At 39.9% G+C, this 22,610-nt stretch overlaps 1 protein-coding gene across 1 annotated transcript in view; it reads right to left on the reverse strand.

Annotated features, from left to right (window-relative positions):
- Positions 1-13,042, reverse strand: part of SPTLC3 (serine palmitoyltransferase long chain base subunit 3) — a 131,270-nt gene extending 118,228 nt beyond the window's left edge. Inside the window, exon 1 of the mRNA XM_054723873.1 lies at positions 12,665-13,042. Within this exon, the coding sequence (XP_054579848.1) occupies positions 12,665-12,778 (114 nt within the window). The 5' untranslated portion in view covers positions 12,779-13,042. The remainder of the gene's footprint in view (positions 1-12,664) is intronic.
- Between the last annotated feature and the right edge of the window lie 9,568 nt (positions 13,043-22,610).

Here is a 22,610-nt window from a genome sequence, read left to right on the forward strand (position 1 = left end):
GGGGTACAAGACTTGAGTCATTTGATTGGTATAATGATTGATACTACATTTAACAAAAAAAAACTCTGATGTTTGTGATCTATTCATTTCAGTCTTTGAATCATTTTCTCAGGTCAACATGTGTAGTACTTCTATTGTTTCTGTCTACAGATACCTGATTCAGTAGTTTTTCTAAGAACTGACCATGGGACACATGGCCCCTTACGGAAAATGCCAGTCCCTTTTGCATAAACTAACAAACCAATTCATGAGGTACATCAGTTGTTGGTTTTACCCAGGTGTCCCAAGTTATTTGCAAGTGTTGGCAAAACATGGTAGTGCCAAGGGCTCCTTTATTTGTTTTTAGTTCTATAATGTGAAAGGGAGTGTTGTGTGAAGGTGCTAGAAACTGGCGGTGGACAGAGGTGTGTCTTGCCCTGGATTGGCCATTTTGAGATCTTGGAAAAGTGATGGCACCTATTTGAGTCTCATTGCCTATTAATTTCTCTGACAAGTTGTCCTAAGATATACAAAAAAAAAGGAAGCTCTGTACATGACTTTTATTTTGGGAAATAAAAAAGACGATGCCTTTAGATCTTACATGAAACAAATGCAATTTTGTGATATCAATTTTGAAATTGAGACTAAAGAATTTGCAACAGCAGATACCATGCTGAGTCTTCAGTATGTGGTCCCTGGCTGTTTGCTTTAAGGGCTTGGAGGTTTCCAAAAAACTTCAACTTCTCAGAAAGGGCCTTGGTCTGGGTAACAAGAGACTAAGGGAGTATCCCAGTGGTGTGACTTTGAACGTAGTCACTTAGCTTTGCTGAGCCTTATTTCTCCATGTGTAAGAAGATGGGATAGAGTGGAGTTGTAAGGACTTCTAAACCAAGTTCCCTTACTGCTAGCTGGATTACACTAAAGACCAAAAAGGAAAATAGCTCTTGATCTTTTGGAATTAAATGTGTACAACAGGAAAACTCTAGTGAGTTAGCCTTCCCTTGAGTCATTCCTTTACCTCACTTGATGTTAATTTACATAGTATTCAGTTCTTTTGTCCAGAAATTAAACTCTCCAATGTTAAGTGAACAGTTTAATAATATCTTCCTGAAATCAAAACTATATTATGAAGTGCTTCCTAATAAGAACAATCAAAAGGTAGTGTAGGTAAAAATTCATTGAATGGTATACTTCAGATTTGTGCATTTCATTAGATGTAAATTTTACCTCAAAAGAAGAAAAAAAAATTTAAACAAAAATTGAAGTCTAGTTAATGATATGCATATGGAAAAGTTTAAGAGTAAAGTGTATTGATTCTACAACTTTCTTTGAAATGCATACATTCTATGAATTGATAAATGGAGAAAGGGATAGATAGATAGACATGAGATAAAACAAACATAATAAAATATAGAATTTAGGTGGTAGGTATATGAGTACTCATTTAGAACTCTTTTAATTCTTCTGTAAGTTTGCAAACATTCACAATAAGATGTTTGAGGAGATACTTGTTTTTTTTGTTTTGTTTTGTTTTTTGTTTTTTTAGTAATAAAGACACAGGCTCTGGGACCAGTCTGCTGTACTAACTAAAAGTTTAAATATTAAACAAATTTATCTAACTTTTGTATGCCTCATGTAAAAAAAATGAAGATAGTAACAGTATCAAACACATAAGGATGTTGTAAAAATCAAAAAGTTGGTATTTATAAAGTTCTTAATATGTAGTGTGATGAAAAGGTTTGTTAAATGAAATTTAAAAAACCCCCTCATAGCACTGGCCTGTGTGGCCGGGTGGTTAGAGACTAGATCAGCGCACTGAAGGGTTCAATTCCCAGTCAAGGACATGTACTAGTACCTGGGTTGTGGGTTTGATTCCCATCCCGAGTCAGGGCACGTGCAGGAGACAACCAATCCATGTGTCTCTCTCACATCCATATTTTTCTCTCTATCTCTCTCTCTCCCTCTCTCTCCCTCTCCCTCCTCTCTCTAAAAATCAATGGAAAAAATATTCTCAGGTGAGGATTAACAACAAAAAAATTAACTCATATATAGAGTCATTGGTGGAAAAACAGATTGTACTGACTTTTCTTGAACATTCAACCCTGAGAATATATTATTTTATTAAAACCAGATGACAGGCTTATATACTGAGGTATTAGTCATTTTCTCTCTAATCCAGGCATATTTTATCTCCTGCTAAGAGGCAACAGAATCATCAGGATTTATCAATAATATTTAATTTCTATTTTTATTTCCTTCAAAAAGGTTCACTTGCTTAAAGCATGTTCCCTGACCCCAGACCTGGAGTATACATAATATTTGGATATCAACATAAATTGTGCACTGTTTGTTGGATTATAAATTAGTGCAGTCACTATGTAAAACAGTATTGAGGTTTTACAAAAATTAAAAATAGAACTACCATATGACCCAGCAATTCCACTTCTGGGTATTTATCCCAAGGAAACAAAACACTAATTCAAAAATATATATGCACTCCTATGTTCATTCTAGCATTATTTACCATGGACAAGATATGGCAGCAAATTAGGTTTCTATTGATAGATGCATGGATGAAGAAGATGTGGTAACATATACAAGGAAATATTACTTGTTCATAAAATATAATTAAATACTGTCATTTGCAAAAACATGGATGGACCTAGAGGGCATTATGCTAAATTAAGTCAGAAAGAAAAAAGCATGTAGCTGTTTGATCACACAAAATAATCCAGTGCTTTAATGATTTTTAAAAAGAGGGCAGTTAATGTTCTCCAACAAAGGTAAGGGAATCTGTGAATTAATTTATAAAAAGTTATACTCTTTGAAGTCTACAAAGAAGCTTGTGTATCATGAGTGGGGCCTTTTTAGTCTTTTTTAAAATTAAATTTATTGGTGTGACTTTGGTCAACATGATCATATAGAATTCAGGTGTGGGTTTCTATGTTACAAGATCTGTACATTGCACCACCCAAAGTTAAATCTTCTCCTGTCACCATATATTAGGACCCCTTTCTGCCCCTACCCTTTTTAGTTTTTAAAGAACTAGGCTTGTGGATTGCAAATAGCAATTTGAATAGCAAACAAAACAAAACAAATGGAAGTTCTTACAAGCAATCCTATATAATAAAAGGCTAATATGCAAATAGACCAAATGGCAGATCAGCCAAACAACCAGTCCCTATGACATGTGCTGACCACCAGGGGGCGTGTGCGGAACATGGCGGGCATTGGACATGGTGGGATGGTGGAGCAGGTGAGTGGGGGCACCAGACCAAGGCAGGGGGCTGATTGCTGTCATCGGGGCGAGCCTCTGGTGGTTACTGAAAATTCTTTGCTCCTATGCACCACAGTTCTACCTGGTGCTTGCACCTGCTGCAGGTGCCAGAGCCACCACTCGCACCTGTTGCCAGTGTCCAGTGCCCATCCTGATCACTCAGTGCCATCAGTGGGTATGAGTGGCGGCTGCCGGTCCTGATCACTCCTGAGGGCTTCTCCATATTCCCCTGCTCCTGAGGGGCAATCGGGACAGGAGCCACAGCTTGCACCTGCTGCTGATGCCGGCCCCAATTGCTCTGCGCCACTGTCAGCAGGTGTGAGTGGGGCCTGTGTTGTCAGCGTGTGGATGTGGCAACAGGAGCAGGGCTGCTGGCAGACAGAGGACTGGAGGCCATGGCGGGAGGGGCTGGGTGGGGGCACGGAGGATGGGCTGAGACCCACCTCTATGCCTACCACAGCCTCACAGCCCACAGTTCCTTTCAAGGTGCACGAATTTGTGCACTGGGCCCCTAATAGATTAATAAAAACAGATGGTCTTTATTCATTCCACAAATAGTATTCAGCACGGACTATATACAGGATCTGGTCTGGGTGCTAGGGATTCAGTAGTGGATAAGATAGAAATCCCTGACAATGTGGGGCTCACATGCTAGACAGACAACAGATAGGAAATAAGTGTGTGTGTGTGTGTGTGTGTGTGTGTGTGTGTGTGTGTGTGTGTGGTGTTAAGTACTAAAGAAAATGAGCATGAAAGAGAGGCAAGAAGAGAGGAGGTTTGCTGTGTTAGATAAGTTCAAGATGACCTCTTACAGAGAAGATAACATTTGAATCAGGACTTGAAGGGAGGAAGGGCACAGGCACCTGGATATCTGGGAAGCACAAATGGGAGAGAAAGTGCTAATGTCCCAGGTGGACTGATGCATGGCTGCTTGCATTTCTGTGGCTGGAATCCATTGAGCATTGGGAAAAAGAAAAAGCAATATATCAGGGAGGACCAAGCCAGGGGGCCTTATGGCCATTGTGAGGGTTTTGGCAGTTGTTCTGAGTGAAATGGAAACCAGGGGAAGGATTGGGACAGAAGAGTGACATCTTGATTTAATTTCACAAGAACATTTTGGCTGTTGTGTTGAGACCAGTCTTGCAGTCTTGCTGGTGGTGATGGTAGAGGGGTGGACAGGGATAGAAAAATGATATGGTGGTTTTAAAATCCTATATAGTTCCCTAACCAGTTTGGCTCAGTGGATAGAGCATCAGCCTGCAGATTCAAGGGTCCCAGGTTTGATTCTGGTCAAGGGCATGTAACTTGGTTGCGGGCACATCCCAGTAGGGGTTGTGCAGGAGGCAGCTGATTGATGTTTCTCTCTCATCAATGTTTCTAACTCTCTCTCCCTTCCTCTCTGTAAAAAAATTAATAAAATATATTTTTTTAAAAATCCTATATAGTAAAAACCTAGGTGTCACGCCCTCGTGTGACACCCTCGTGCAATGTCATCACGAGATGGCTGCCAAAAGATGGCTGCATGCACAGCAGAGGTGGGGCCCAGCAACCACTCCACGTGGTGAGGCCTGGGGGTCCCGCAGCTCTGTGCAGCATGGAGGAGGCCGGTCTCGGCATCTCTGCCACCTTGTGCAGAGGAGTTGGGTCCCAGCAGAGGAGTCGGGTCGTGGTAGGGGAGAGCAGTTGTGGGCAATCAGGCTGGCAAGGGGAGGGCAGTGGGGGTGATCAGGCTGGCAGGGGAGCAGTTAGGCATCCATCAGGCCAGCAGGGGAGCAGTTAAGGGGCAATCAGGCAAGCAAGCAGGAGAGTGGTTAGGAGCCAGCGGTCTCGGATTGTGAGAGGGATGTCTGACTGCCAGTTTAGGCCCTATCTGGCAGGCCAGGTTGAAGGACTGCCCCCCCATGCATGAATTTCATGCACCAGGCCTCTAGTATGTTCATAAATTCTTTGAAACTCTTCCCACTATTCCCCTTGAATCTGGTGGGATTGTTTTTGACAGCTTCAACCTATAAAGCAGGGTGACAGTGAAGCTATCCTCTGAGGCCAGGTTATAAAAGGCCATGGGACTTTATTTACTAGAAAACTCTCTTCAAGTCTTCCCTGCTAGAGAGGACTCAGGTGGAAATTTAGTTCACAGTTCCAGCTTGTTCTGTTCTTCAGCCATCTCAGTCTGGATGGCAGGCATGGGAGTGAGGAAGCCACCTTGGAGGCAGAACTTCCTGACCCAGCTGTTCCAGACTCAGGCCACTGAGCCATCCTAGCTGGGGCTTCAGATATCATGGGAACAGGGAGAAGCATTCCCCACTGTGTCTCTTTCTGAACTTCTGACCAGCAGAATCCATGAGCATAATTAAATGTTTGTTTGTTCAATGCCACGGTGTGTTGGGATGGTTTGTGATGCAGCAATATATAACTGGGGCAGATGAAGACGAGATGAAGTTCCTGCAGCAATCCAGGTGAGAGAGCATGGTGGGTGAGAATAGAGTGGTTACTGTGGGGAAGGTGAGTAATAGTCAGATTCTGGATACAATGTGAAGGTAGGATCATGAATTTTCTGACTAAATGTAGAATGAAAGATAAATTCATGAGTGATGCTCAAGTTTTTGGTTTGAGCCTATGAAAGGATAGAGTTGTCATTTACTGAGATGGGGCAAACTGTAAGGGAATAAGATTTGGGAACAGAGAGAGGGAGTAGTTATCAGGAGCTATAAAGTTGGACATGTAAAGTTGGAGATGTCACATATACATGGAGAGATGAGACAAGATCAGATGATCATGGTAGATATGCAGTTAGCAAAGAAAAAAGGTACAATGACTAAGCTTTGGGTCACTCTACTATTTAAAAGTCAAGGAGATGAGAAGTTACCAGAAATCAAAACTGTGACGGAACAGCTAGTAATATAGAAGTGTCATATTCTGAAATCAAAGAGAAGAAAGTGCTTTAAGAAAAAAGGAGTGATTACCTGTGTCAAATTCCGCTGACAGGTCAAATAAAATGAGAGCTGAGAAACTATCATTGAATGAGAAGAGTCGAGGGTTTAAGACAATAATTTATTGAGCACGTATTATATGCCAGGCATTGTACTGTATGCTATTATAATAGTGGAGAAAGAGATGGCTCCAGATTAATCTTAATAGATAACAGTTATCATTTATTAAATATCTACTCTATACTTGATAGTTATTAGGAGCCTTACATATGCTGTCTCATTTCATATTCATCATTGCCTTGTTAGATATGGATCAGAGACATAAGGTTACCTGTCCAATGTGACACAGCTAGTAAGGGGCAGAGCTGGGTCTCAAACCTAGTTCTATATGAATTCAAAGTGAGTGGTTCTTCCTAATATCATTTTTCCTTAAGTGGTTCCCTGGGAAATCCTGAGTGGTTCTGAGGTATGAAAAGTCACCAGGAAAGAAATATCTTTTTGGGAGTTCATTTTCACTCAAGGGTTTTAAGGGAGGACATAAAAATAATTTTATAAGAAAAAAATATAAATGTATTATAGAGTAGAATGCAAAATTCTAATATAAATTTTTAAATAAATGAATGACACTTATTGTGTATATTGCTTGAGTCACTTTGGGTTTTGTGTGGTTTTCTCTCCTTGGTAAATCAATTTATGAATACCTTCCCATCTCCTCTGGAGAGGTTGACTTGCTGGTTTTTCTAGTTAGGTTGTGAGAGCAGATGTAGCTTAATTAATAAAGGCATTCCACAGCTGAGGCTCTTAACCAGGGTATCTGAGAAACTCAGGGAATATATGAACTCTACATGAAAAATTTTATGATTATGAACCCATTCATTTTTCTATAAAAACTATCTATCAGCTTCTCAAAGGATCCTTGACTTCAAATGGGTAAGGCCCACATGGCAGAGAAAGAACAATCAAGTATAACTTGTACTTAACAGAATAATTATGATTTGCACACAGCCTTTTTCTTGGGCAACTTTGAAGGCCCAGTCACACCATATCTAGAGAACAACAGTGGTGACCAAGTGTTATGATGCATTGTCTAACAAAAGATTTCTGTGTCACTTCCTGTGAAGTCTATGACATTTTGATGAACACTTTGGTACCTAATATTTAAAATCAGGACTAGTCAGGGAAATCTAGTGTATGAAGTCTGTTATAATTGTTCCTCAAACTTGCACATTCCAGAATCAAGGGTTAATATAACAACTCAGGGAAATGAACTTATATTTCTATAGTATCTACTAGAGGCCCAGTCCATGAAATTTGTGCACTCGGGGAAGGAGGGGTCCCTCAGCCTGGCCCATGCCCTCTCACAGTCCGGGAGACCCACAATCGATCATCCCAAAGAGGTAGGCCCCGTCCACCCAATCAGGACTCCACAATGGTTAGCCCCAAAGAGGTAGTCCCTGCCCACCCACCACAGTACCCCCATGGGGAAGCCTGGGCCTCCCTCTTTGGGGCAATAGTGGAGCCCCCCGATTGATCTATCGTCCCACTGGCAGGTGGTCTGGGCCTCTCTCTTCAGGGCGATCATGGGGCGATGGCCAGGCCCCCAACCAATCGCATTGCACCTGCCTTAGCGGCCTGGCGCCAGCAGGTGTTATAGCATGGTCGTCTGGATGGTTGGCCACATGGTCATTCCGTTGTTCAGCTGTTGGGTCGATTTGCATATTATACTTTTATTATTATAGATTGTTTTTTAAAGTATGAAGTAAATCTAAATTAAGAGGAGTCAAATTCCTTGAACCATTCTTCTTAAATGTGTACAAGAAAATAGCACTCTACTTATGACCTCTTATTTTTCTCACCCTATTTACCTATAGTTCAGAGATTACAGATTTGTGGCTGGAAGCAATATTTCCTTAAAATCTATACTATTTGAATTTTTAAAGGTTAGATGCCACTATTTAAAAATGAGGAGATTCTCTCTGCCTCCCATCTCATTTGGATTCCCAACTTCTTTTGAAAATCCTAAGATCTGTCAACATAGGACTTGTTCTGCTTCTTGGAGACAAAGAGCTTTGTTAGGTAAATACATTCTTACCACTTCCTACTGTTCCATACCAGACCCTGACACCCTCAGTCTCTGCTGTAATCAAATCGTCTTCAATGTGACAAAATTAATGAGTGGAGCAGGATTCAGATGGTACTGTGATGGATGGATAAAATAGAACTATTTTTAATACTAATCTGAGTTATGCTTATAGTGTTTTGTTTATTTCCCCCCACCCCCAAATGTTTCACCTAAATTGTGAATTATCTGGCCAATATCTTGGTTTCTAATAGGGTGGCAGCAGCTCCTTCTCACATTAATTTACAGGTTGGATATTTTAGAATTATAGTAAAACTATATTAGTTCAGACAAATTGGGACAAAGGTGACAACATTTAGTAGAAATATTAAATTCAGTGTATTTCAAAATAAATGTAGTAAATTCCTTGCAAGTATTTAGGTTGACATCAATCCACCTCTAACAGTGTTTCCAAGAAAGGTTTTTTAAAGAAACTTTAGTAAATAGATAAAATTAATTTATAATTGGTAAATATTAAATATAATTAACACATGTATTTTAATTAAGAAAACTTCTTCACCTTAACACACACTTTCCTGAGCTAGCTGTTTATTCATAGGTAATAAATTGCAGGTTTCCACAGGTTGAATAATTACACTTCAGATTTGGCATCATTCAGATGATTGCACTTTTGCATTAATGATATTTGAGTTCATTGTATTTGGCTAAACCAGTCAGACACTTATCTTACAGTCCTTATGCCAAAACACAAAATAAATTGAAAGCAAATAGTGGCCACAACAAACTCTATCCTCAAAATGTAAATGCCAGCACTAAAAATGGATATGATTCAGAGAAAGATAAAACCACATGATCTCACTCATTTGTGGAATATAGTGAACAACATAAACCAATGAATAAAAATAGATCCAGAGACAGAGAATCATTGAACTGACAGTCAAATCTCAGAGGGAAAGAGGGGGCTTGGGGGTTAGAAATCAACCAAAGGACTTATATGCATGCATATAAGCATTACCAATGGACACAGTCACTAGGGGGGTGAGGGCATGTGCTGGGGGTGGGAGTAGCTGGAGAGAGGTCAATGGAGGAAAAAAAATAATATTGTAATAGCTATGTATGGACCAGGGGGGTTCCTTGAAATATTGGGGGGACCACTGGTAAAGTATATGATTGTCTAACCACTATGTTGTGCATCTGAAACTAATACAGAATAATATTGAATGTGAACTATAATGGGGAAAAAAGATGGAAAATTGTATGTTATATTTTTCATCATAACAAAAAAACAAACAAACGAAAATGCACACAAATTGGAAAGGAAAATAAATAAATAAATAAATAAATAAATAAATAAATAAATAAATAAAATGGATATGATGAGATTGCAGAATGAAATTTCTAGATATTTAAAAACAAGAATACCCATATGTTCATTTATTTATTGTTGCTTAACAAACCACCGCCACACTTAAAACAGCAATCATTTATTTGCTCAGGAATCTGTAATATGAGCAGGACTCAGCAGGGACAACTTATCTATATATTCCATGAGGTATCAATTGGAGCTGATAGATCCCAGGCTGGAGGATCCATTTATAAGATAGCTGACTTATACACTTTACAAATTGGTGCTGCATCACAGCTAGTGGCACAGCAAGGATACTTGGTTTCGCTCTACTTGGGCTTCTCCTCCAGGCTACTTGGGCTTCCTTCAAACATGGTTGCTAGGTTTTAAGAGTGAATGTTTTAGGAGGACTGGGTTCAAACTAACAGGATTCTTTCAACTTTAGTCTCAGAAGTCTCAGATAATGCCTTCTATCACATTCCATAGGACAAGTAAGTAAGACATTAGGTCCAACACACATTGAAGGGGAGTAAAATAGATTTTACCTTTCAATGGAAAATATATCAAATCATTTGCAAGTATCATTTACCTACTGCATTGCATATCTAAGATATCACTATTACCAGGAAATGTCGCGCTAAGTGAACTGCCTATTCAGGGTGACCATATATTGTGGAAGAAAGCTTCTGAAAGGCAGATTAACTGGAGAGCTCCATCTGGGGCTCAGTATAAATCCATATGACTTGGGGTTACATGGAGTTGGTTTTCTTAAAGAATGGGTGGAGGCCTGTACATGGATGCAGTGTGTCTGTGAATGGACAATGTTGCATATTGAAGGCTCTGGTATGTGACAGTTTTGTGTCATTTGCATTAATAAGCTCAAATTTTCATTAACAACAGTAAAAACACGCACGCAAAACACGATACCTTTAACTCACACTTTCTCTGTCCTTTAGGGCTGAGTTTAGTTCGCCCCTTCTCTGTGGAAGTAGGTACGGATCTCACTCCTACTAACATCTTGAATTTAGAGAAGCAGCAAAGAAATACAAACTTGGGTTTTAGAAATGGGAAAACCAGGTTCCCAAACTGGTTTTGATGCTTCTGCTGATGACTTTGGTTAACTTACTAAAGCTTTGTCTCCTCACCTCTAAAATGGGTCTGATTACAATAGTAATTGTATCTACCCTGTAGGAATGTGTGAGATGATGAATGCAAAGTAGTTAGAATGCCTGGCACTTATAAAGAATGCATTACATGTTAGAGATTATACAATACATAATTATTATTTTCTTGGTTACGTCCCAAGGTTTTTCACTAGAGACCAATGTGTTAGGAGTTAGAGCATGGTATTCTTGAATATTTGTGGTCACAATGAAAGCATCATCCCTTTCCTTTTCTCAAATGTTATTGGTATTTAAGTCAACCTTAAAATAGGGGTTTTGGGGCCTTTAGTGGAAAGTGCATACTACCATAGAGTCCTGAAACCAAAAAGAAGTTGGAGGGGAGAGGTTAAGGGGAGAAAAATGAGACATATGTAATACTTTAAACAATGAAGAATTTAAATTTTTTTTTAAAAAAGAAGTTGGGCTAAGGCGGATGGTTTGGAGTTTATGCTCCAGTTTTCTTATAGATAGGTGATCTCAGGAAGTTATGTTCTCAGAGCCTCAATTTCCTCATCTATACAGACATGGCTAATAGTATTCATCTAACAGTATTGTTATGAGAATCAAATGAGGCAAAAGGAACTGGCATGAAGCAGCTACCAACAATGCTATTGATTCGCACTAGTTCTCATCTGGGAGAGGCCAGGCCTGAGATTTTCATTAAGACACCTCTAAGGCTAGGGTGATGCCTTTTGTTAAGAGGGGACCACAGCATATTCACATTCAGCCATGCTCCAGAGTACCTCCCTTCCCCATCACCCCTTCACCTCTTCCAACTGGACGCACAGATTTAATGTACTGAGTGGTGGACTGGCTCCCAGCAAGCCCAACCTGTCCTGTGATCTTACGACAGTCTGACCTTTCCCCTGGGTGGATGCTGGTTCTCCGGGGATGGATGAGTGATAAAGAACTGTACAGGTTCCCTGCCCAGCTTCTCATTTCCCAACAGTGAAGCTACCTGTCTGGCTATGCTAATTTGCTTCGGAGGAAGGTGAGCTCATCCCTGCTCCTCCTCAGAGCAGTGAGGCAGGGCAACATGTGGGAAGTGGGGAACTGCCTTTTTACAAGTACCTCACAGAGCCCAGCCCCCTCTTTGAATAAGCTGACAATATTTCTCTAGTTCCTTCTCCTCCTCCTCTGCCTCCTCTTCAGTTCATCCCCATCAAACATTGTATTACAGCAAGAGCCAAAATATGTTTCAAATGGGAAAACAAAAGGCTGTTTGGTTCCGTGTGCCGCATGTAACAATAAGCCACACTCTCTTTAGTGTCTTCCAAAGGAATGCTGTGATGGCAAGTTTCAAAGAAAGACTCTGGCCCCAAATCAAACTGTAAGCTGTGACAATGTCCCACTAAATACCATGAATAATTCATCTTTCACCCGGAGAATAAGCTGGGCTAAAGGTACTGAGTGGTGGACTGGGAGCATTTTTGGTGTACAGGGGAAAATGCCATCCACACCACCTAATCTCGGCGACTTTTAGTTTACTTCCACTACCTCAGTTTAAAAAAAAAAAGTTTTATGAAGCCTGGTGAATGTAGCCTGTCATGATTTCCTGATGGACTGAAATTTAGCTGAAAGTTTGAGCCTTCACAAGTCTGCCCCTGAAATGTGTGAGAGAAAATAAAATTCTAGTAGGTATGTTTGTATTTTCAGGCTTTAAAAAGCTCTTGGGACTATGTATGTCCTCTCTTGTCTAGAGAAGACATTCCCTCCTTACCCCACACCTAAGCTGTTCAGTAGCCAAGCACTTGAAATTAGCTGAAGGGCAGAATCAAAACACCTAACACTTCCTAAGAGGGACTTTCAGTTAGGACCGCTTCAAACAGCCTTACAAAGAAATAGTCACATGTCCTGGCCATTCCAAGCCGGGCAGGGATCCCCTCTTACCTGGACTTTCTTCACGAGGCCATTCTTGGTGCAGTTTCCATTCTGTGAGCCGTCCTGTTTCTTGTGACTGTGAAGATTCCCATTGCAGACAGCGCCTCCTCCAGAATTGGCCATTTGTGGCAAAGGATGGAAGCCAGCAGGTTTTCCTCCGGGGGTTCTTGGCAAGCTTCAGGGTCGAAGTTGGGGAGGGGATGGCATACAGCACGTCGGGCTGAGCCTTTGGAGGAATCCTACCAATCCGGCTTTTCCAGAAGAAGAGCAACAGTATCTTTGGGGCAGATGTTTGAAACTAAAAACATACGGGTTACCTTCCCACTCCTCAACTCAGAATGGGCTTCCCCTGCCGCAAACTAGCTCCTGAAACTACAGAAGCGATTGCCCATGTTGGCTCCTCTTGTGGACTGAGGAAATCAGGAGACTGCAAAACCCAGTGGCAAACTGCGAGGGGGCGGGCTGGGAGGAGGAAATCTTTTAAAGACATACACACACACACACACACACACACACACACACACACACACACACCACTCACGTAGAGTCTTCTACCTGCATACAATCACTTCTGAATGGAGGGCTATCCCCCACCTTTCCCTCTGGCATCTAATTACATTTTTGGGAGTTTTTTTTGTTTTTTGTTTTTTTTTAGTTGTAAATCAAGTTCAAAGTCAACATTTCTTTTTGCTGTAAAATAACACTCAGAAGTGATTGCCAGGAGCTGGAGGAAGAGAGAATAGGAAGTTACCGGTTACTGGGCACAGAGTTTGAGCTAGAGACAGAAAGAGTTTTGGCAATAGATGGTGGTAATGGTTGCATAGCAATGTGAATGTACTTAATGCCACTGAACTGTACACTTTAAAATAGTTAAAATGGTAAATTTTATGTGATGACTATTTTACCATAATACAAAAATGGCAACAAAAAAAATTCAGAACCCACCTAATGTTAAAACCAATGATATAATGAAAGGTACTAACTCAAGAATTCCTGTAAGACAGAGGTCCAGAGGACAGAATGTTTGGTGTTTTTTGTTTTGTTTTGTTTGCTTGCTTTAAAAAAATTTTTTTTAATCATAGCTGCATTACCTTTACCATATGACCTTAGAGAGGTCTTATTTGTTTCTCTTTCTGTCTCACTTTCTCCACCTATAAAATGAGATAAAACATTTTTGTGGGCTAATGCCTGGTGGGGTGGTAGGAATAAAAACACTAGTTTGGCTTTTTTATGGACACGGGTGTTGTGAGGCAGATGGAGTCGCAAACACTTCTGGTTTACTTATTAACTCTTAATCTCTCAATGCAGCGGTCACCGGAGCTCTGTGCTCTTCTATCAAGTGGCATTGCAGAGATATGGTGTGTTGGATGGTGTTAATCATTTAAAGCCTGGTAAGTCCTTCCAAGTCCACTTGCATTGTTCTCCTGAATCAAGGCGGCTTCTTCTTCTCTTCTTCTTCTTCTTCTTCTTCTTCTTCTTCTTCTTCTTCTTCTTCTTCTTCTTCTTCTTCTTCTTCTTCTTCTTCTTCTTCCTCCTCTCTCTCCTCCTCCTCCTCCTCCTCCTCCTCCTCCTCCTCCTCCTCCTCCTCCTCCTCCTCCTCCTCCTCTCCCTCCTTCTTCAGAGTGTTTATTGATTTTTTTAGAAAGAAAGAAAGGGAGAGAGAGTGAGAGAGGGACACATAGATAGGCTGCCTCCTGCATGCCCCCTACCAGGAATCAAGTCTGCAGCCTGGGCATGTGCCCTGATGAGGAATCAAGCTGGCAACTTTTCCATGTGCAGGTGGCATGAGAGGACACCCACCCAAGCCAGCCACACTGGCCAGGGCCTGAATCAAGGTTTCTTTACCATCACACACTTAGCATAGAAACCAATTTATTGGGTCAATGAACCAAAACAGAGAAAACAGAAACAAAAGGACAGGAATGGCCCCTGTTGTCAAAGCCTGATTTCCTGGTCCTCCGCTTTGCATAGGGTTCGCTTCCCCTCCAGAAAGAGGTGGCTGATGGAGGTGGTGATCATGCTTTTCCTAACTATGATTTGCATGTGAGGGGTGCTGTGTTTTCCATCCCCTGGAGAGCTGAAGGAATAAGAATTTGGGTCAAATCATGGGATGCAGTTAATACCAAGTGAATTCCCTTTGTGTCTCAAGCTCAGAATTTTTATTGCATCTCTTCTAACCATTGTCATCAGAGCAGAACTAGCTTTTTTTGGTCTTTCTCTTCCATGGCCATTACGCTGAGAGTTGGGAGCTAAACCTGTGTTGTTGGCTTCTTTTCTTCCAGATTTATGCAAAAGAGAGATGGAAGGGTAAGAGAGGGCACTGATAATGTTGGCCTGGCTGTCTCAGCTTACTTAGAAAGACAAGTTGAAGACACTGTTATTTTGACTGAACGTTACTGACCTGTAGAAAAAAAAAATTAAATAAGGATTTTGAGATAAAACTAAATACTGAACATTAGATATTTCTATTCCCTTCTTTTTCTTTTCTTCTTTCTTTTTCTCTTCCCTCTTCTGACATTCCTTTTTATCTTACTTTCCCTCTTCCTGTTCTTTCCTTCTTTATTTTATTTTTATAAAGAGATAAAAAACATACACAGAAAAAACACCTCAAAAAACACTTTTTTTTCCTAATCCCAATTTGTCAAGGTTAGATTGAGAAGTAAAATAAGAGGGCAACTTTGGATGCTTATAGCCTGGTTCAGTATCTAGTTAAACAGTAATCTTACAAGCCCCATTCTAACTGACTTGGGCATAGCTGCAAAGCCCACCTAAGGGGCCCTCCACAAGAAGATACATATATCAAAACCTCCCCACATTGTCAGTTCAGGCTTTGGATCAAAGTCCCCTGAACTAGCAGCGCTGCACAATAAAGATTTTACTTTCCTGATTCCTCTGGGTGCTGGCTGTCATTCTCTTGGGCCATTTGCCACAACAAGATCATCACACATAGACCTTCAGGAAATACATACCACGTATTCTCACTTTTGAAACTATTCTACTTGCCACATTGGGATATGTGAATTGCTGTGTACACAAAATCATCTGAACACCCTAATTATTTGGTATAGATATAGAAGATATGCATAATCAATGGTGGCTTATTATTTTGTGTCATCTCCAGTGAAAGTAAGTGTAGAAGTCTGTTTCAGTGAGTGGTAGCTTTGTGTGTAAGAATATTAATTGCTTATAGTCTGAATGTATGTGTCCCCCTCAAAATTCATATGTTGAAATCCTAACTCCTTAGGAAATGCTATTAGGGGGATGGGTTGTTGCAAGGAAATTAGGTCACAAAGGTGGAGCCCAATGATGGGATTAGTGCTCTTCTAAAAAAATTAGAGACCCCAGTGCACGAAATTCATGCACACTCGGGGAGGGGGGGGGGTTCCCTCAGCCTGACCTGCGCTCTCTCACAGTCCGGGAGTCCTCAGGGGATGTCCGACTGTCAGACATCCTTAGTGCTGCCCACCACTGCTGCTGCACTTGCCAGCTGTGAACCCAGCTTCTGGTGCACTGACTACCAAGGAGCAGCTCCTGCGTTGAGCATCTTACCCCTGTTGGTCAGTGCGCATCATAGCGACCAGTCGTTCCACAGTTCAGTTGATTTGCCTATTAGCCTTTTATTATATAGGATGCCGAGGTAGCTCCCTTGTCCTTTCAGCCGTGTGAGGTAACAGCAAAATGATGCCCCTCTAGGAAGGGGGTCCTCACCAGACATCAAATCTTCTGGTGCCTTTGATACAGAATTTTTGGACTGGAACCCAGATTCTTTTTCCCCCGAAGTTGAAGAATGTATCCACAGACAGAAGATGGTATAGCAAAGGTGGAGATTTATTGAAGAACAAGTACAGACTCCCATGTGGGGAGGGGGAAAGAATCCCACAGAATGAACTCCCACGTGGGGAGGGGAAAAGGGTCCCACTGAGTTCCTTTTCCCTATGGCTTATAAAGGCTGTAGATCCTGGTGCCTTGATATCTCCTCTCATTGGTCACTATTCCTTTGGACTGGTTACTATAGTAACTCCTGGGTTCAAAGGTCAAACCTCACTTGTCCCATGTGAGGTTCTCCCCTCTCCTTCCTTATTGTTTTCCTATTCCCTTTGGGCTTTCTTCTTCTCCTTCTGGATGAAAGGTTTCCTTATCTTTATTTTGTAAAGGTAGACCTTTTGCTGTTCCCAGCTCCCTCATTCTATGCAAATGTACCTGTTGCAGATTTTCAGCTTCCCTATTCTATGGAAATATACCTTCTGCTGCTCTACAGCCCTGTGCTTCCATGGTCCCCTTAATTTCTAAAATTTCCTAAAACCTGTGTTTTTTACTCCTAAAAATTTCTGTTTCACCTTGATTTTGGGCTTCTCAGTCTTCAGAACTATGAGGAATAAATTCTGTTGTTTATGAGCTATCCAGTTTATGGTACTTTGTTATATAACCAGAATAAGCTAAGACATTGATCAATAGTAAAACACAGACTACATATTGAGTATGGTTTTTGTGTCTCTGAATAACTAAATGTATTTCAGATCAACCAATAAGCTCAACAAATGTTTGAATAACTATGATATGCTAGGTTATTTGCTAGGCCCTTCATTACAACAATGAACAAGACACAGGCAGTCTTCACCCTCACAAAACTAGAAGTTCACAGCACCTGCATCTCTCCTTCCCAAGATCTCTCATTATGGAAGGTAAAAATAAATCTGTCCTTTAGTGGATTAAGGACAAAGACCAAATTAGTTAACGATGGCCTTGTATTCCCTGAAAGTACTACCTTTTTTGTCCAGATGCCAGCTTCTAGGGGTAGGTAAGAAAAAGAAGCTCAGAGGCTTGGTACTGTGTTTTGAAAAAGCTTTGGGAACCATTGGGAGATGGAAAGTTGACAGAAAAGGGAGGAAATAAGCAAAATCAAAGGTCAAAATTATACAGTCTCTAGAAATCTATTGGGTGAATCAACCTTCACTTACATAACAGAAGGTAATGATGATGCAAAAACTAAAGTTCCAACAAGTTAAGTGACTTTTCTAAAGCCACAAGAATGTAGACCATGGATGTTAGGATTTCTGAGTCCAGAGCAGGTCCCTTTTCCCTAACACCATAATAAAGAAGAAACAACAGAACCTGCTACAATTTGGGATATTTCATTGAATTGGTCAAATAACAAATAAAAACAAATTATTTTGCCTTCCTGATTCATTAAAATCCTGTCATCTATTAAATAAGAGGCAAAGATCTAGCCACATCTCAATATCTGCTGGGATTTAATAGTCTGAGATTCCTCTACAGGGAAGTACTTAAATTTTCTAAAAATCAGTCTGGAAAATTCTCATAGAAGGCCAGATACCAACACTACAGATGTCAGATGTCAAGGTTTTTTCTTTCTTTCAGAACAAAAAACATGTTGTCAATGACTACTACCCCAAGGTCAGCAACAGTGTAACTTTTCTGCTTTTCTTTCAGGGAATAGTGTCCACTCAAGTCCTTAGAGTAGCAATTATCTTCAGAATGCCCCCGAGCAAAGAACAGTGTTTCATCCTCCCTATGGATGTCCTAACTGTAACTTTTTGCTTATGAAACTTGACATCATTTTTTTTTTAAAGTCCAGGATTCAGACTCAAATACACTGAGTGGCTAGATTATTATGATTTCTGAACACATAATAATCTGGCCATTCAGTGTATATCCTATATAATAAAAGGCTAATCCTATATAATAAAAGGCTAATATGCAAATTGTCCCCTTGACCAGGAGTTTGACCAGCAGGCAGGCTGGCCAACCACCCATGTCCCCTCCCCCTGGCCAGGCTGGCTGGACCCCACCCATGCATGAATTCATGCACCGGGACTCATATATATATATATATATATATATATATATACACACACACACACACTGAGTGGCCAGATTATTATGCATTCAGAGATCATAATAATCTGGTCACTCAGTGCATAGAACTGGGTACTTCTAAGAAGTAGTCACCCTACTATTCTCAAAGCCACTATATTTTGGGGCAGCTAACTGACTTTGTTAATTAAAAGCACACACACACACACAACTGTTATTTCTGCAAAAAAATAGTTTATTTGTTTCCTTGGGGGGTTATTTGTTCAAAGCAATGGTGATTTACTTAGGTGAAATTTAAATTAATATTTGGTATATTAAATTAAAAATAGACAATCTAGTTAAGTACTTCTATAAATCTTGTTATAATTTCTATGTGAACTAAGAACAACTGCTTTTGTGATTGTTAATTGATTAACATAAGTGGAGTAGGCTAAATTCTCCTTAAACAAAGCAGTGCCATTTATAAACTTAGTTAATGCATTGCCTTAAAACATTTAAAACATAGTTAATTAAATGTCTTTAAAATGTAAAACATAAAAACATTTGAATATATTTTATATATATTTTATTTTTTTAAATCACTTCAAATGGCTACTGGGGGAACTTCTAGTCCTAATAAGCAAAACATTGTCAAGCACAAAATTGACCCATGTACATTTAATGAATATAAATAAATGTATATGATAAATCAAATTTTCTCTGATATCTCAATATTGTCTATAAACTAGTTAATATTTTCTTACATATATTTAAAATTACAAGACTGCTATGTGAAAGTATATTAAATATTATAGATTCTTCATCTCATTTGCACACATAGATTACATCTAAACTTGATAGGTAAGTATTAATACTAGGGGCTTAATTTTTTGTCTTGTTTTTTAGCAGCCTTGTGGCTTCTTTATATCTTTATTTATAGGAGTTCTGTTCAGTTAGTCTTCATGTGGTCCTCAAGCATGTGGTTGTTCTATAATTTAGTTGCCATTTTGATGTGGTTGTGAAAGGAGACCAGCACACTCCAGCATCTAGACCGCAAGTCCTCTGGGCTTGATTTTCTTTGTCATCATCCTATTGATATTTCCAGAATTGAAAATACATGAACTCACCTCTAGGTGAGGTTGAAGTACTGATTCATTTGTGTAGACTGTCTCTCACTTTGCTAGGCAGTTCATTTGGACTCATAAGTGTGACTAGGTCATTGTATACCCCTGCTAGGTGGACATGGTATGGTTTATAAAGCCCATCTGATTCCAGACATTTGTAGGGTAAATCCATCCTGGAGTGGCCTAACCCTGGAGGTAAGTTCTAAGGTGATTCTGGTGCCTTGGGATGGAGAAATTTTCTAAGCTTCCAAGGAGCTGATGGATGAGCCTTTTTGACAATAATAATAAGAGGTTAAGTATTGTGGATTCCAGGAGATAACAAGCATTGGATCTGCTGAGGGCTGAATCTCCCTAAGCATAGCAATCATAAATATAGCATACATCAATCTAAGCCTACAACTCAGCTGTGCAAAAAAACAAAACAAAACAAAAAAAAACAAAAACAAAAAACAAACAAAAAAATAACTTTTTTCTTAGAACTTAATTTTAATTTTGAAGAAACCCCACCCCATTCCATCAGGTGGTCTAGTTAATGGGTAACTTAATGGAATTAGGATGCTATTGGGACAATGGGCTTGGAGAATGACAATGTTATATATATATATATATATATATATATATATATATATATATTTTATTTTTATTGATTTTTCACAGAGAGGAAGGGAGAGGGATAGAGAGCTAGAAACATTGATGAGAGAGAGACATCGACCAGCTGCCTCCTGCACACCCCCCACTGGGGGATGTGCCCGCAACCAATGTACATGCCCTTGACCGGAATCGAACCTGGGACCTTCCAGTCCGCAGACCGACGCTCTATCCACTGAGCCAAACCGGTTTCGGCATGACAATGTTTTTGGTCATTAACATATGCAACTGAGTATCTTATTATGCTTTTCTGTCTTTTCCTAGTAGATTTCTTACTCTAATGGATTTCTCTCTGCTTTCCTTGTGCCATTTGGGGAAGAAACGGAGATATTCTGCTCCCTCCCTGCCAGGCTAGAAATCAGGGATCCCTACAAGTCTGCCTGTGGCCTCATCCACCCAGACTATCTCTGTGGCTGTTCTTTCTCCAGACACTTCTATCCTGAAAGGGGCACCACCACCCACCGGTTCCTCTGCACTTACTAGTATGATTTCCCTTCTGATTTTCTTTTAAAAATATAATTTTATTGATTTTAGAGAGGGAGAAAGAGATAGAAACATCAATGATGAAAGAAAATCATTGATTGGCTGCCTTCTGTATGCCCCTTACTGGGGATCAAACTCGCAACCCAGATATGTGCCCTTGACTGGAATTGAACCCAGGACCCTTCAGTCTATAGGCCAATGCTCTACCCACTGAGCCAAATCAGCTAGGGCCCCTTCTGATTTTCTTCATCCCGACCTGGAAGCATCTCTCTTCTGGTCTCTAAGAACATCCCTCTCTCCACTCACCTGTGGCTGTCACTCATGTGAGCCTTCTGTGTTCCCCTGAGGTCTTCATCTGTGGAACACAAACGTCTAGAGATTATTTGTCTTCTATTCTCCCTCTTGGCTTAATGAAAATAGAGCAGTTTAACAGCTAGAATAAGGAGTGCAGAAGAAATTAATAATGCCCATCAGTTACTATCTATAATAATCTATAATAATAAAAGCATAATATGCTAATTAGACTGGACATCCTTCCAGATGATCTTCCGGACGAAGCTGGGGCTGCGAAGGAAGCCCAGGTCCCAAGTGCCTGCCAGCTGCCAGAGGGAAGCCCGAGTCCCGGGTGCTAGAGGGAAACCCGTGCAGGCAGCAGGGCAGCCGGGCAGCCAGGGGAAGGAAGGCCTACTCTTGCACGAATTTTGCACATCAGGCCTCTAGTATTTGAATAACATTCTATAGCAGTAATTCACTTCCATCCTTACTACATATACACACGTAATACAAAGAAAGAAAAAAATGTATTGGCCCACTATAGCATTCAAAATGAATACAGTATGTATGGGTTAAGGAACTTCAAATTGTTTCTATTCAAACACACACTGAGTTATACTGTTGGTGCTTTTTGTAAGAAGTACTTGTCCAAGAATTAGAAATGGACAAGAGAAATTGCAAAGTGTCCTTTGAGTGGAGGGCAGCACATAGTCTAGTGAAATCTCTAGAGGTCATCTGATTACAATCTTATAGATAAGAGTGTGTGCCCTTTGGTTTTTCTGTTGACTATTTTAGAATTCTGTTGGGATAGAAGTTAATGTGCAGAAAACCACTAGCAATGCTAATGATTCTTGTGGTAGAAATGTAAATTAATTTTGACTGATAGAAATATAATTGTTTTCTGCCAATTTGAAAAGATAACCCCAAACATTATAGTGCATTGCCTTAATGGACACTGTCTAGTTATATGTATATTAGAAAATTCATTTCTGTATTCCTTTCTCTGTGTCTTTATGTACCTTATCTCTCTATATCTGTCTGTTCTTCAAGTTTTCTTTTGATCAAGTCTTAATATATTACTATTAATTAATTAATAAGTTGAATAAAAACTTTGGTGCATTTATTTTATATTTGTCTGAAAAGTAAGGTTTTTATTTTTTTAAATAATACTTTAGTGATTTGTAGAATAACCTGTTTTGTTGGTATTTTAACTGCCACTCTAATCCACTTCTTGCCTCATCAGCAATATTCTAAATAGTTTCTCAGGATTTTTTCACATTTTATTTAGTCTTCACAATAAGCATCACAATAATAGTCAATAAAATTTCCATTTTACACATTTAAAACTGAGGCTCAAAGAATGTCTTGTTTAATTGTAGGGCCCAGATAGTTAGAAAGTACTGTGTAGTACAGCTGAGTTTTCAATAATTTTTTAGTATGTTTTAAACCCTTTTACCCTGTGTTATCCTGAGTCATCCTAAACCCCCAAATTGCTCAGAACTGCACAGGCCTCCTGTAAAATTAAAAGTATTAGAAGACCTTTTCAAGAACACGCAAACTGTTAACTTTGGAAACTTCAATTCAAAACAGCATTTGGTAAGAAAGAAATCGAA

Source organism: Eptesicus fuscus, chromosome 12 (genome assembly GCF_027574615.1).
Source record: "Eptesicus fuscus isolate TK198812 chromosome 12, DD_ASM_mEF_20220401, whole genome shotgun sequence".
Taxonomy (NCBI): Eukaryota; Metazoa; Chordata; class Mammalia; order Chiroptera; family Vespertilionidae; genus Eptesicus; species Eptesicus fuscus.